The sequence below is a fragment of the Watersipora subatra genome, chromosome 8 (assembly GCF_963576615.1).
Source record: "Watersipora subatra chromosome 8, tzWatSuba1.1, whole genome shotgun sequence".
NCBI classification, from domain to species: domain Eukaryota; kingdom Metazoa; phylum Bryozoa; class Gymnolaemata; order Cheilostomatida; family Watersiporidae; genus Watersipora; species Watersipora subatra.
In genome coordinates, this window is record NC_088715.1 from 55986328 (window position 1) to 56002528 (window position 16201).

Sequence of the window (16201 nt, forward strand, 5' to 3'; positions counted from 1 at the left end):
TTCTAATACTCTATTAGATAACCACAGATCTTTGAGATGTCACTAAAAACTGCTAGCTCTTTATTACCATCAGTCTGAATAACTGAGCGATCAAGATTATATAAAACACCAGTGGTAGATTTCATTACACTTACCATTCTCATTACAAACATGGTTGATGCTTCTTTGATGTTAACAACCAATTATTTCCTATTTATTTTCATGTCAATGAATTTTTGTATTTCTAACAGAGGCATGCTACCTGAGCTGGTGTTGTTGTTGCCCTTAAACTTAGTCAATCATACATTTAGTTCAGTTTGCTGAAATATGAGTTGACTTGCAGTAAGTCCCAGGGCTGCCTGATATTTCTTTCATTTCATTAATTTTCCGTGTATTTTTTGCTGCTCTCAGCAGTTTCAAATGAAACTGCTACTCCAAAAATGACCAGGAATAAAGTCAGACAATTGGTTTCTGCAACATATTACGGCCCTGTTTGCAATTCAGAAAACTTGTTTTCATTTACCTTAGTCTTAACATTTCCTGTATTTTGTTCTGGTACTAATCAATTTACTCAACTTTTTTATCATGTTCAATGAGCCAGTTTTTAAACCTTTTTACAATACCATAGCTTACTCAATATGTGCTTCTAAATATCAGCTAAATTGTGTCTACTTGCATATGAGCTGTTTACTTAGGCAAACGGCTCATCTCAAAACCTGCCAGAATTGACGAAATAAGTACGGTGAAAGCAACGAGATAACAACATTCTCTGTTTACACATTTTGGTCTCACTAAAAGATATGAATGTATGCTTTAAAATCTTTATATAGATATAACGTATTTACTCCGCTCAGTTGCTGCAATGCACGCTGTGATACCATTGATAAGCAGCTGCTAGTACAAGGAGTAGGTTTGAAGGACAGAGAAATGAACAACTCATTAAAGGCATTCAGTATTATTAGTACTACAGTTATACTTGTTATCATCACTACCGTTTACAGAGGAGACCAAACAGAAACGTTTCAGGCAAGATATCAGCTTTTGGACAAATGGCAATCATCTAAGAAACCAGATCAGCATTTGGATATAGAGCAGTTGAAACAAATTGTTACAAATCAAACTGCCCAGACAGCGAAAACTGAGGTAAGGAAAGTTATACTGAGTATAGATAAAGGAGGACCATGGGTGCTTTCAAGGATCCACTTTACCGGGTGTGAATATTCAAACTGTGACCTCATCTACAGTCCAGATAACATCAGTTATGCTCAGCAAGCAGATGCTCTCGTATTCGTTCCAAACACTACGCAGAGTTTGTTGCAGTTTCCAAGAGCTATCCGTCAACGGCAACTGTGGTTTGTAGCAAGCATGGAACCACCAGCTTACCCTTGGCATAGATTCAACAAAGTTGTCAACAATTTTAATGGAAGCTTGACCTACTTACGCAATTCCATACCTGCGCAGCTTCCTTATGGAGGCACAACTAAAAAGCGTACACCTATTCAGCCACAACCGACTGTCAACTATTCGAAGAATAAAACTAAAGGGGCGTTTGCATACGTCTCTCATTGCGATTCAAGACAGTATGACAGACTATCATTTATGATGCAGCTAAAAAAGTACATCAATGTAGACATATTTGGTGGATGCACCAAACAACAACCTTGTCCAAAAAAAGTTGACATACCATGTGAGGCTGAGGCACACTATCCTTACAGGTTCTACTTAGCATTTGAGAATTCTTTATGTACAGAGTATATAACTGAGAAATTCTGGAAAACTTTGAAGAGTGAAGGAAATTATGTTCCCGTTGCTCTCGGAGGTTTATCAGTGCAAGAATATACTGACATTGCTCCTCCAGATTCTTTTATTCATGTCTACAATTTCTCATCAGTAGAGGCTCTAGGAAAATATCTCCAGCACCTGAGGACAGATGATGCTGCCTATAACAGGTACCATGAGTGGCGTCAGCATTACTCTGTTTCGTTACAAATAGGTCAAGCTTGTGGCCTTTGCAAAAGCATCAATCACCCTGAGTCTCTCTTCGCTGAGCAGAACAGACAGTTTGCTGATGAGCGGAATAATAAAAATAACTGCAAGAACCTGTTAATACCTGCCAGCTGAACACTGATTAACAAACACTTCTTGAGAAGTATGTGATGACATAAATGTTTTTTTTTCTGGCTTCTTTCTTTTTGTACTAAGCTACATTTGAAGTAAACAACAAGGAAAAAACTGGGTAAACCTAATTTATTTAGGTATCTTGTTTTCATTGTACACATATAATGGCATTTATACAACATTATATTAGTATACAATTTATACAATATACAATACTTATTGTCTAATTATATTTATACGTCGCCTAAATGGTCACAATTTCTTAAAATAAATGTATATATACGTGTATATATGCATGTATATATACATGTATATATATATATATATATATATATATATATATATATATATATATATATATATATAAACTATATTAAGAACTGAAAACTTTTAAAACATTTTACTACTTAAAGTTTCATGGTTGCTACCATTCATCAGGTAAAATTAAAATGATTTGAAGCTCATATGACTGTACGTAAAAACACATCGAGTAGCTTAACGATAAAGGCCAGCTACATACATGGTAATACAACAATTTAATTGGTTCATGTCACAGCATTGCAAATTAAGTGCTTATTAGAATGTCTGCACTTTGACACAAGCTCGTTTCTTGAGTTTAAGCTTGCAAGCTCAGGTTTGTATAAAATGAAGTATTTCTCCCAAATACACAAATTACAGCGTTTACTGGTCTTATTGTAACTACTCGCTTTTTTCAATACTCTCCACTTGATGTCGTACTGGATGGATCGATCTTTAAGCTGCCATATATAATTACTTAGTTCTGTTGAAGTTCGTTTTGATGGATTGTGGAAGCTGCTACGATGGTTGTAATATCTTTTCTTGAATGAGCCCTCTGTCAAGCCAACATATGTCTGTTTGGTAGCAATAGGTTCTTTGGTCATAACTGTAGCCTGATAGATGACGGAACTGGACAAACATGCATTTGGCAGTGGACACGTACTTTTATCTCGACAGTTGCATGTTGCTGTTGGCTTTTCATTTGATAGCTGCGCTTTGTTGTTATTTGTAATAATCTGTCCAATATTCTTCATGCAGCTAAGTAATTCTTCTAAGTAATTATATATGGCAGCTTAAAGATCGATCCATCCAGTACGACATCAAGTGGAGAGTATTGAAAAAAGCGAGTAGTTACAATAAGACCAGTAAACGCTGTAATTTGTGTATTTGGGAGAAATACTTCATTTTATACAAACCTGAGCTTGCAAGCTTAAACTCAAGAAACGAGCTTGTGTCAAAGTGCAGACATTCAAATAAGCACTTAATTTGCAATGCTGTGACATGAACCAATTAAATTGTTGTATTACCATATATGTAGCTGGCCTTTATCGTTAAGCTACTCGATGTGTTTTTACGTACAGTCATATGAGCTTCAAATCATTTTAATTTTACCTGATGAATGGTAGCAACCATGAAACTTTAAGTAGTAAAATGTTTTAAAAGTTTTCAGTTCTTAATATAGTTTATATAAATGCTCTATTTTAATATTGAGCACTCTCTTCTAGTGAACTGCATCCTTCTTCTTCATCAGTATATATATATATATATATATATATATATATATATATATATACGTATATATATATATACGCGTATATATTTATATATACATATATATACCAGCTAAATGCCCGGAGTTGCCCGGATTATAAAAAAGTCTGTAGAAAGAAAATATATTTGTATTTAACATGTAAAAAATTTGCCATTCTAACTTCCAAAGTTCATATCATGATAAAAGTGTTTTATGTAGTTGATATAACTTGAGAGAGAAAAGAACAACAACTGGAAAGGTTTTCAATCTTTGTCAAACAACTTTTAAATTTCATATTATGAAGAAAATGTTTTGTGCAGGTCAAACAAATTAAAAAAAAATAAAACAACTATAGAAGGGTTTAAATGTAAATGTGAAATAATTAGCAAGTAATAGCTAAATTAAGCCTGTTTTGCTTTGATTGCAATAAAAGATGATTCGGTAATGATACAATTAATACGATCAGAGAAAACAAAATAAAATCCTGAATATGTTTAAGTAATTATACTAATTATTGCATAGAAGTGTGTGTGTGTATAAAAAAGGTTACTGTTCCACCAGAAGCTATCAACCAAAACTTTGAATACGATGATACTGGTACCTCGTTAAACAGGTAAAAATGTAAAAATGAGATATCGTACTGTCTTTGTCTGATCGAATGGAGAGAGAATGTAGAGGCTCTTCCCACGAAGATAATACAATTGTCCGTGTGAAAAGATTTGGCCTCGATCGCAATTTTTAGCAATTGAACCTTATGAAAATCCGATAACAGAAGTTCAAAAAGAGACAAGAAAGCATGGTGTTTAATAGAGTTAATAGGTGTTTAATAGAGTTAATAGGTGTTTAATAGAGTTAATAGGTGTTTAATAGAGTTAATAGGTGTTTAATAGAGTTAATAGGTGTTTAATAGAGTTAATAGGTGTTTAATAGAGTTAATAGGTGTTTAATAGAGTTAATAGGTGTTTAATAGAGTTAATAGGTGTTTAATAGAGTTAATAGGTGTTTAATAGAGTTAATAGGTGTTTAATAGAGTTAATAGGTGTTTAATAGAGTTAATAGGTGTTTAATAGAGTTAATAGGTGTTTAATAGAGTTAATAGGTGTTTAATAGAGTTAATAGGTGTTTAATAGAGTTAATAGGTGTTTAATAGAGTTAATAGGTGTTTAATAGAGTTAATAGGTGTTTAATAGAGTTAATAGGTGTTTAATAGAGTTAATAGGTGTTTAATAGAGTTAATAGGTGTTTAATAGAGTTAATAGGTGTTTAATAGAGTTAATAGGTGTTTAATAGAGTTAATAGGTGTTTAATAGAGTTAATAGGTGTTTAATAGAGTTAATAGGTGTTTAATAGAGTTAATAGGTGTTTAATAGAGTTAATAGGTGTTTAATAGAGTTAATAGGTGTTTAATAGAGTTAATAGGTGTTTAATAGAGTTAATAGGTGTTTAATAGAGTTAATAGGTGTTTAATAGAGTTAATAGGTGTTTAATAGAGTTAATAGGTGTTTAATAGAGTTAATAGGTGTTTAATAGAGTTAATAGGTGTTTAATAGAGTTAATAGGTGTTTAATAGAGTTAATAGGTGTTTAATAGAGTTAATAGGTGTTTAATAGAGTTAATAGGTGTTTAATAGAGTTAATAGGTGTTTAATAGAGTTAATAGGTGTTTAATAAAGTTAATAGGTGTTTAATAGAGTTAATAGGTGTTTAATAGAGTTAATAGGTGTTTAATAGAGTTAATAGGTGTTTAATAGAGTTAATAGGTGTTTAATAGAGTTAATAGGTGTTTAATAGAGTTAATAGGTGTTTAATAGAGTTAATAGGTGTTTAATAGAGTTAATAGGTGTTTAATAGAGTTAATAGGTGTTTAATAGAGTTAATAGGTGTTTAATAGAGTTAATAGGTGTTTAATAGAGTTAATAGGTGTTTAATAGAGTTAATAGGTGTTTAATAGAGTTAATAGGTGTTTAATAGAGTTAATAGGTGTTTAATAGAGTTAATAGGTGTTTAATAGAGTTAATAGGTGTTTAATAGAGTTAATAGGTGTTTAATAGAGTTAATAGGTGTTTAATAGAGTTAATAGGTGTTTAATAGAGTTAATAGGTGTTTAATAGAGTTAATAGGTGTTTAATAGAGTTAATAGGTGTTTAATAGAGTTAATAGGTGTTTAATAGAGTTAATAGGTGTTTAATAGAGTTAATAGGTGTTTAATAGAGTTAATAGGTGTTTAATAGAGTTAATAGGTGTTTAATAGAGTTAATAGGTGTTTAATAGAGTTAATAGGTGTTTAATAGAGTTAATAGGTGTTTAATAGAGTTAATAGGTGTTTAATAGAGTTAATAGGTGTTTAATAGAGTTAATAGGTGTTTAATAGAGTTAATAGGTGTTTAATAGAGTTAATAGGTGTTTAATAGAGTTAATAGGTGTTTAATAGAGTTAATAGGTGTTTAATAGAGTTAATAGGTGTTTAATAGAGTTAATAGGTGTTTAATAGAGTTAATAGGTGTTTAATAGAGTTAATAGGTGTTTAATAGAGTTAATAGGTGTTTAATAGAGTTAATAGAATTCATAGTGTTTCAAATAATATGTAATTTAGGGTGTGCATACGCTAGGCAGTATATGATAATATCTATTTTCATTATGCCTGTATAGCTCAGTGGTAGAGCGCGGATTTAAAACTTGCGGTTACAATCTCCGTGAGTTCAAATCAATCAAAATGCGGAATTCTAACTTTAAGATTTTAAGAGCTATTGCTGGACATACACAGACACACAAAATATGGGAAATATGGATCTATCTATGTATAGATATATATTTGGTAAGAAATTTATTAAAATTTGACTAAGCAAAAAATTACTAAAAGTTTCGTATTACGCAAAAGGTGTGTAACACTCATCAGATAAAATGCTTAGTGAGGACTATACACAGGATTCTGCATCAGCTGGTAAGCTGAAATAAAAGCTCAGGTATTAAAAGCTAGATGGATAGGGTCTATTATGTAATGCTATTTTGTAAAAGATGTTTCTTAGAATGTCTACACGTAGATATTAGTTCACTACGTTTGTTTAGAGTTGCCTTCTCAGGTCTGTAAATAATGAAATATTTTTCTAATGTACATAATTTGCAATTTCCGCTGCCTTTAGAGTATGGCTTGGCGTGTGATAAAATCTTCCAGGCTATGTTGTAGTCAGTGCTGCTTTCTTTGAGTTCCCATATGTAGCTGCTTAGCTCGGTAGAGTAGCGTTTAGAAATGTCCTTGAATGTCGATTTTTGAAGGTTATATCTAGTTTTGAAGCTGTTTTCGGTTAGCCCTACATATGTGGCTACAGGTTTTTTGTTATCGGTGGTTGTTACGCTTGCCTGGTATATCACTGATTTTGCTAGGCAATTGTCTGGTAACGGGCAGGTGTTCTTATTCCTGCAATTGCAGCCAGGATTAGTTGTTTCTTGATGGTTCAGTGATAGTAGCTTCTGATTGTGGGAGTTGATGTAGCAGTACCCAATGACTACAATATAGCCAGCAAAGAAAAAGAAAAGGTAAAGAAATATCTCCCTCTTGGAGAAGAAATTGAAAAATGCTGGAATGTAAGAACAACTGTAATCCCAGTAGTCATTAGGCGCAATAACACCGGCGCATAAAATATGGCTTGCCCAAATACCAACAACAATCAACTCAGGTGAGTTGCAGAAAAGTGCGCTATTGAGAACAGCTAAGATCTTGAGGCGAGTGCTCAAACTCCCAGGTCTCTGGTAGGAGACCAGAGTTAGAGCAGAATTTACCACCCATACGGGGTATTCGGGTGAGGAAACTTATTATTTTTTTTATATATATATTCATATATATATGTATATATATATATATGTATATGAATATATCTTTATATCTATATAACTATATATTTATGTAACAATATATCTACGTATCTACATTTCTATGTATCTACGCAGCTATGCGTTTACGTGTCTACGCTAAGATCCCAGAGGCTCTCAGCTCGGAGAATGACCGCATTAAGATCCTCTGGGACTTCTACATGTAGACTGACAAGCATGTCCTTGCAAACCAAACAGATATAGTGGTGGTAGAGAAGGAGAACAAGAAGAGCTACTATAATAGATATAGCAGTACCCAATGATTACAATACAGCCAGCAAAGAAAAAGAAAAGGTAGAGAAATATCTCCCTCTTGGAGAAAAGATTGAAAAATGCTGGGATGTAAAAAAAACTGTAATTCCAGTAGTCATTGGGACACTGGGCGCAATAACACCGGCGCATAAAATGTGACTTGCCCAGATACCGACAGCAATCAACTCAGGTGAGTTGCAGAAAAGTGCACTATTGGGAACAGCTCAGATCTTGAGGCAAGTGCTCAAACTCCCAGGCCTCTGGTAGGAGACTCGAATTAGAGCAGAAATTACCACCTATATGGGTTAACCGAGATGAGGAAACAATTTATTTTTTATATTTTTGAGCAATTTATACAGCTCAAAGTTTATGTGTGGGTGTTTGTTTCTGTGTATGCCAGGCTATAACTATTAAAATCTTGGAATTAAAATATTGCAGTTTGCTTGACTTGAACCCCCAGCTAATGCAACCACAAGTTTCAAAAACATATGCTTTATTACTGTGCTATACAAGCTTTATTAATATAAGCCCTTATCTTATAAGAGCACTGCGCCCACGCGTTATGATGCTCCTGTTATAAAATATTTTTTACCAAACTCTAATTTGAGCATTTTCGCTGGGGCAAAATTTTTCTGCCACAAAATGTCAACAATAATTTTTTATGAAATTAAAATTTGGCGATTTGGGTACTAATTATAAGTATCTGATTGGGTATCTTATTAAGAGATGTACGTTGTTTGCCATAGCGAGTTCAGCATAATCTGTTAGGGTAAATATGGATTCGAAAACAAATAAATGATAAAATTTTAATTCAAAGTTTGAAATTTACTAAAATCCAAAAATTCCAGAAATATGTGTTTAGAAAGCTAATTTGATTTAAGTTAGATTCAACATTTATATTACACATGTGTCTCGAAGGTAAGAACTCTGCACATAGTACATTGTAATGTTATATTATCTTGCAGATCATAACCACAAAATGCACTGCAGTCATTGTGGGTAATTATATATAGTTACTAAAGTTAACATAATTATAGTTTCGGAAATAATTTTTAATGATGATGGCTTTGATGATTTTTACCAAGATGATTGCATTAGAAAATTACTATGAGTTTCTAAACCACTCTATATAGGTCTATAGCTTACGATATTTTTGCATTACGATGCCAACACTGAAACGAACTAAAATCATATAATTAATTGTATCCCAAATAATTTTCATTGTATTAGTAGCAAAACAGACTATATTTAGTCATTAATTGCTAACGATTTCCCATTCACATTTGAACACATTTACATTTTTATTTTTCATTTTAATCTATTTCGACAAAACACTTATTTCATGATATGAAGTTTAAAAATTACAGTTGTTTGAAACAGTTTGAAAACTTTACAGTTGTTTTATTTTATTTTTTAATTCATTTGAACAGCACAAAAATGTTTTCTCATGATACAAATTTTAAAAGTTAGAATGGTGAATGTTGTAACATGTAAATAAAAATAAATTTTCAGCTCATTTAAGCATGCCAATAAGAGACTATCAGCAGAGCTATCAAAACATATATGACAATTAAAAGACAATAACATTAATTTCAGCACAAATTGGAAAATTTTATGAGCTACATCCTCTTTTAATAATATATTTGAAAAGTGTGAGCTTTGCCTATGGAAAAAGTTTTTTATAGTTTACAAACCACATTTAGCATCTCTTAACAAAATAAGCAAAATGATTTTTTAGTGTAGGCATGCCACAAAGTTTTTATTAAAGGTTTACTTGCAGCAAAATTCACAGTACAGTTATTTGGTGTCAAAAGATTCACGATGTCTTACTCTGCTGTGTTGTAGGTGCAAAACATGTGGAAATGTGATTACAAGCTCTTAAAAGCTCAAAAATGAACAGTTAATCGCAGCCATCACGAATCATCATGATTTTACAAGCTATATCTGTAACTCTTAATAATTCGTTTTAAATTGTGCTCGACAAAAATTTTCACAATCTGCATCTGTAATTCTTTGTAATCCCTTTTAATCACTTTAACTATCTGATTATGTATACCTTACATATAGCATATTTTATTAGGCTAATTTGATCTGATGAGTGCAGTTGTTTTAACTGTACAAAACTAAATAGTAATAAAATATTGCCAATTTTTTAGTTCTACTGTTTAATACACCTTATATTTATATATGCATATATATACAATATATATATATGTATATATATACAATATATATATATGTATATATATACAATATATATATATGTATATACATATATATATATATATATATATATATATATATATACTCAAAATATGTAGGATGGGAGGCCCCCTAATAAGAGGCCTTCGTATATATAAAAATTATCTAAAATGTGTATAGCAAATTGATAATAGGAGGCGGAACATTTTTGCCTCCTATCGAGGATATATTTTTAAATTCGTTAGAGGTAGTTTTGAACTTGGAGTTGTCTCCTCAAGGATATGTGTCCAAAATTAATGAATTCATAGGTAAAATTTGTACACACTTAAGAGTTAAGTCTCCTTACCCCAAATTTTGCAATAAAATGCACAACTGATGGCTGCCAGCTGAGCTTTTATAGGCAGGTTTTTATCAGGCATGAAATCAAAGTGTTATGTGATGTGAATAATAAACAAACCAATTATGAATTGAATTAGCAAGAAGTTATTTTTTGAATATAAACCTTTAAAACTGATGGTTTGATTTCGATGATTGTGGTCTATCTTTTGAACTTATGTGTAAATTGGCTACTTTTCCTCAATATAAAAAACTCATAGCATTTTATTTATTGTACAACAAATATAGTTTGCAAATGTGGATGTTGGCTGACTGGTTATTGTCATGGCAAGAAGGGACTGAATGGTAGGTACTAAAATAGCTGGTTTACCTAACATTTTTATCCAAAAAGTTGTAAATGCATTAAAACCAATTAAAATAGTTTGTATTTTATTACTTCACAACAGTGCTAAAAATAAATAGCAAACAGCAACAAATTTATGCAAACATAGTATGATCATGCAGAACTACGCTAAAAAAATCATCTCTTGATATTAATGTTAAGAAATCAACAACATATTGATACTTAATTACAAAAACGATATAATACCAAATAAATTTAAAAGATATATTCTACAAAAGTAGAGACATTATTATTCAAACACATACAAAGTATTCACAACGTGTTTTTATTATTTTCTATGATTCATCAGTGTCAGTTTATAAAACAAAATATTCTTATAATGTTTTATTTCGTAATGTAAAATGACGCTATTAAACTATACAGTTATATATCCATGTACATATACATATGTACATGTATATAGTTTTAGTGCGCATGTAACAATCGTAGGATAATGAATGTTCAACAATAGATAGAATGTTAATTTTGACTTCTCCCCTGGTATTCTAAATCACTGCAAGATAATTTAGATAAAATTAGCAAATTTGATGCTTCTATGGAAGAAATCGTATTTACAGGGGAGATAAATCCTAAAATGTCATTTTTGCCAGATCTCTCATAGAAGTGGAAATGACAGCTACGGCACTTCTTCAGCTTTGAATTATCCATACAATAATTAGTCTAAATCACTGCAGAAATTTCCACTGAAAAACGGTGCCAATGGAAACACAAGATAAACTGTCTTGGCCCACGGCCTATACGGCATCAAAGTGTTAATTGACTTCATAACAAGTGTTTGGAAAACCATGAACAGGCCATTAGGCAAGCCACTAATTAAAAAGCTTACACTGTTCTGGCTACATTATTACAAACATACTGTAAGAATCGCTTGCAGCTAGTTTTCTGATGAAGGCAGCAAAAATTCAGTTAATTTATTTTAGTTCTTTGGCTATCATTACAACAATGCATCAATAGTTACAAAGAACATTTTTTTGCTTCTACTAGCACTTTATATTTGTATATTTGTATTGAATAAAACGTTGCTGTTTGTCAATAAAATGCTACCTCACCAAGCGGAGAGTGGTTAAGCGAATTACTTCATCTAATGAAGAACAGGTTCAGGCTTTCCTTTTTTACCGGTTTTGATAGGCAAACATCAAACAGAGCAGACAGTAGTCAATAATTTCTATAGTACGCAACAATTTTGTCTGTGCCTCTGAAGCTAGGGGCAGAGATTAAAAAAACTATTTTTATTGGTTTGGCTACTGGTGGCATACAGCTTAAGAGTCGACTACCCTAACACATGCAATAATGAGCTGTCTTCTTTAAGGGTAGAATAATTGTGGATGTAATTATTCTCTGCACTTTATCAACACGCATGACCATCCCTCAAAGTACAGCGGACTGCCATGGGTACTAGTAATAACAATACAATGATAATTGTAAAGTATGAAAGCCGCAGTCTGAAAAAATACATATTACATACATATACATATTTTAAATAAACTGATAACTAACAATGAATAAGACATGTAAGATTGATTTTAGAAAAAAAACTAGAAGGTGCTATGCTAGATAATGAACACCAAGACTGATGAATGAACTATAACAAATGAAAACAAGCAATCAGACAGTAGGGGACACAAAAGTGGATGACAAAAAGAGGCCTTAAGAAAGAGGCAGGGTGTCTAATAACAGCAGACTAAGCACTGCAAACCAATTCCAGGAATGGTAACTAAGTGCAGGTTGTATAAGACAAAGGGTGAAACAGCCATATTGTAAACAAGTGCTCAAAGATTGCACAAACTGAATACAACCTCTGACTTGATCAAGTGGCCTCAGTAGATTACTGGAGTATCTGTAAGAAGCATAACATACCACACACAGCATAATAGTATAACCATAGGGTAGAGCCAGTGTCTGAGAATGACAAAGTGAAAGGTTTAGTACTGATCAAAAAAGAAACAACAGATTGTCAGATTAGTTGTATAACCATCATATGTGATGCCAGAGTAAAAAGCAGAAGGAAATATATAAAGGAGATGTACAAAGTGCAAGATTTGAGCATCGAAGGCTGTAGAATTTTCAACCGAAAGTAATATAATGTATGTAGTGATAGGAGTGATTGATACATTATTCAGCCAGCTTGTGTCATATCTCATTGAGGTCAGTGCTCAACAGTCTTTCAAACAACTCAGAAAACAGTGCTGCTAGGAGCTGGTCAGATTTTAAGGACAACTATTCAGTAAAATGACTCGTTAAAGTCAAAATCATCAGGCTAAGGCCTTGGCTCACCTCCTACCAGCCACCCGGTTGTGAAGACAGTTTTTAGAATGACACTAATAATATAAATAATAGCAGTGTCTGTCCATATGTCTAAAGCTAGATATAGAGGTTAGGAAAAACATTGCATGGGAAATTGAACTCCAATCTTTGGCTGAGCAGCTGTGCACACTAACAACTAACACTAAAAACGGCTCAGCTTAACCACCTTGCAGCTATGTTGGGCAGTGGGCCAAGGCAGTTTATTCTTGCATCTCCGTTGGCACCCCCTTTCAGTGGCAATTTCTGCAGTGATTCAGACTAATTTTGATATGGATAATTCAAAACTGAACAGTTGCCACAGCTGTCATTCCCAATTCTGAAAAAAATTTAATAAAATTTTATTCTAGGATTTATCACCCCTGTAAATAAGATTCTTTCCATAGAACCATCAGATTTGCAACTTTTTATAATATTTATTTTGCTGCAATTTAGGATGTCATTGGTGAAGTCAAAATTCATCTTTTATCTACTTTCTAACTTTCTATATCTTACGATTGTTACAACCACATGTAAACTATAAACATCTATATACGTATATGTAAATGTAAATGTGTGTATAGTTGTATGGTTTATTAGCTTTATTTTACACAAAAAATTCAAAACCTCTTTAATTATGTTTTATAACCTGAAACTGATGAATCATAGAATATAATAATTGGTGATTATTATTAGCATTATTATTAGTGGTATTATTAACAGCTAATATCAGCAGTCTTACAAAACGAGCTGGGATATTTCAAAATATCGCATATCCTAACTATTTGTTCAATATGTTTAGTTCTTAATCATTTTCCTCACTATCGGCATCTTCTGCTACTCCTGCTACAGTTTTGTTTCAGTGCATGCATGTGTAAAGCTCTGTGTAAGGCAGCTCTGCCATGATACTGGCACATCAGTTCCCTCGGAACCTGGATTTTGACACTCCCATAGAACAGCTTGTAGAATTTCAGGTGGGGCGATAATTCTGGTATGACACTTTACTGCATACTCATCATTTTCCTTACCCAGTATCCACCGATGTAAAGAAGGAAATTGTGCTTTGGCAAGTTGTGTTGTTGACCCTTTCCATATACATGTATGTATAGCTGCTACATAATTGACACAATGCACATGGTTTTCAGCGATTGAAGGGAGGGACTGACTGGTTTAGACCTAGACACAAACAGCCGGTCTGTTAGTCAGTTGAAGTCTGTACCATTTTCCTGGGTGCTATCTCCTTGGCCATAGAGTCTGCGTGTGTAGGTTTCACAGAGAGAATAAAGTCGCTTTGAAACTTAAATGATTCCCAGAGTCCTTTCATTACCTGCTGAAGGTCGACTTCTGAAATACTCACTCACCTCACAGTGTTTTCTCATAACAAGCTCAATTTTGCTGTTATTTGTCTCTGATGGCATATGTTCTGTGAATCTAGTAGCGATTGCAGACAACTTGAAGCGTACACTATTTGAAACAGACCATTCAGGCTCTTTAAAAGTGTTTTCCAGCTTTCTAGACAGTGACTAGTCAATGTTTATTAAGTTAATTTTTTGAGAGTCATGTATGTGAGCTACACAAATCATGTCAAAGCTCAAACAGTGAATGCACTTATCTTGTATCTTATTATTTTCTATTATTCATCTGTGTCAGGTAATAAAACATAACTAATCTGTGTCAGGTTATAAAACATAATTATAGTGTTTTGAATAGTTTTTGTAAAATAAAGCTATTAAACCATACAATTATTTACATACATGTATGTACATATTCATATATACATGTATATAGTTTACATGTGGGTGTAACAATAGTACGATATGGAATGTTCGAAAATAGATAGAAGATAAATTTCGACATCACCAATGGCATCCTAAATTACAGCAAAATAATTATGATAAAAAGTTGCAAATCTGACGCTTCTATGGAAATAATTTAATTTACAGGGGAGATAAATCCTAATATATTCTTTTTATCAAATTTATCATAGAAGTGGGAATGGCAGCTGCGGCAACTCTTCAGTTTTGAGCTCTCCATACCAAAATTAGTCTAAATCACTGCAGAAAATGCCACCAAAATGGGGTGCCAAAGGAACATCATTTCTAGAACTGTTTTGCCTGCTCGGCCCATAGCCTATGTGCAATAATTTTACAAATTCAGCTTGCCAGACTGACAGGGTACCAGTTTTTCTGTAATAAGAATTCTGGGCCTCCTTCTGCTCTAAGCCATGGTTGGAGGTTTGAGAAAAACGTTGCGTAATAGGTAAGGTTTCATACTGGGTAAATATTGAAAAGTTGCAACGAAAAAATTATTTTTTACAAATAAATTGCTGCTTTGATAATTTCCCGAGGTAAAGTTTTTAGAATTCAGCCCGTTCATGAAACATCACTGCCAGAGACAGCTAGAGGAAAAGCACAAGGATAGCGACAGCTGAGAAAATTAGGTTTTCACACTGATCAAGAACAGTCCCAGCAATCTTGTACTATGGGTAGAAAATCAGCAAGGTGATGCAAACAAACATTTGTAAAAAATATTTAAAAGAACTGATCAGTTTACACTCTCATACATTTACAAGTAGAACTGCTTGGAGTTTGTATTTGATGGAGAACAGGCTAATGAAAAGGCTGTACTAATGAACTACCAATACAATCATCCAGGCACCTTGCTTGTAGCTGTGCATATATGCAGGATAAGACAACTTGTGCTTAGAGGCCACTGATGATGGATAGTCAAAGCTGCCATGATTTTTCACAAGCTTTTTAAAAACGTGTGGTTCTCCTTGCTGTCTGTTACACTTTAATATAACGCTTGCTGTGCTTCTGGAAATGTCAGCAATTATTATACGGTTTAAACAGTAATTAAGATGCTTGTGACATTTTAGTCTCAATTTTAATACATAGTTCATTTGCTTCGATGTCTTAACGACCTCTTTTCCTGTCAAATTCAAAAATAGTTGGTCAAAAAGTATTGAAGTATTTCCATCATTTGAAATTTTGTTGGTTGTTTTTGGTGTTCTGACAGACAGGATGTTTTAAGATTAAAATTAACAAAACTCAATTCCAGTTACAATGCTCACACAAAAAAAAGTGCTCAGACCTCTCCAAAAATTACATCCATAGTCATGCTAGTTGTTTATAAAAATAGACATACTGTCACGTTATCAATGGATACTCACGTGTTCATACAGTATTTAAAGAAAACCAGTGGGACTAATTCTAA

General features: G+C 32.8%; 1 protein-coding gene across 1 annotated transcript; it reads left to right on the plus strand.

The window, feature by feature from the left end:
• Positions 1-906: 906 nt before the first annotated feature.
• On the plus strand, positions 907-2100 carry LOC137402755 (alpha-(1,3)-fucosyltransferase 7-like). The gene has a single exon (XM_068089261.1). The coding sequence runs from the start codon at positions 907-909 to the stop codon at positions 2098-2100; it is 1194 nt and encodes a 397-aa protein (XP_067945362.1).
• Positions 2101-16201: the final 14101 nt, after the last annotated feature.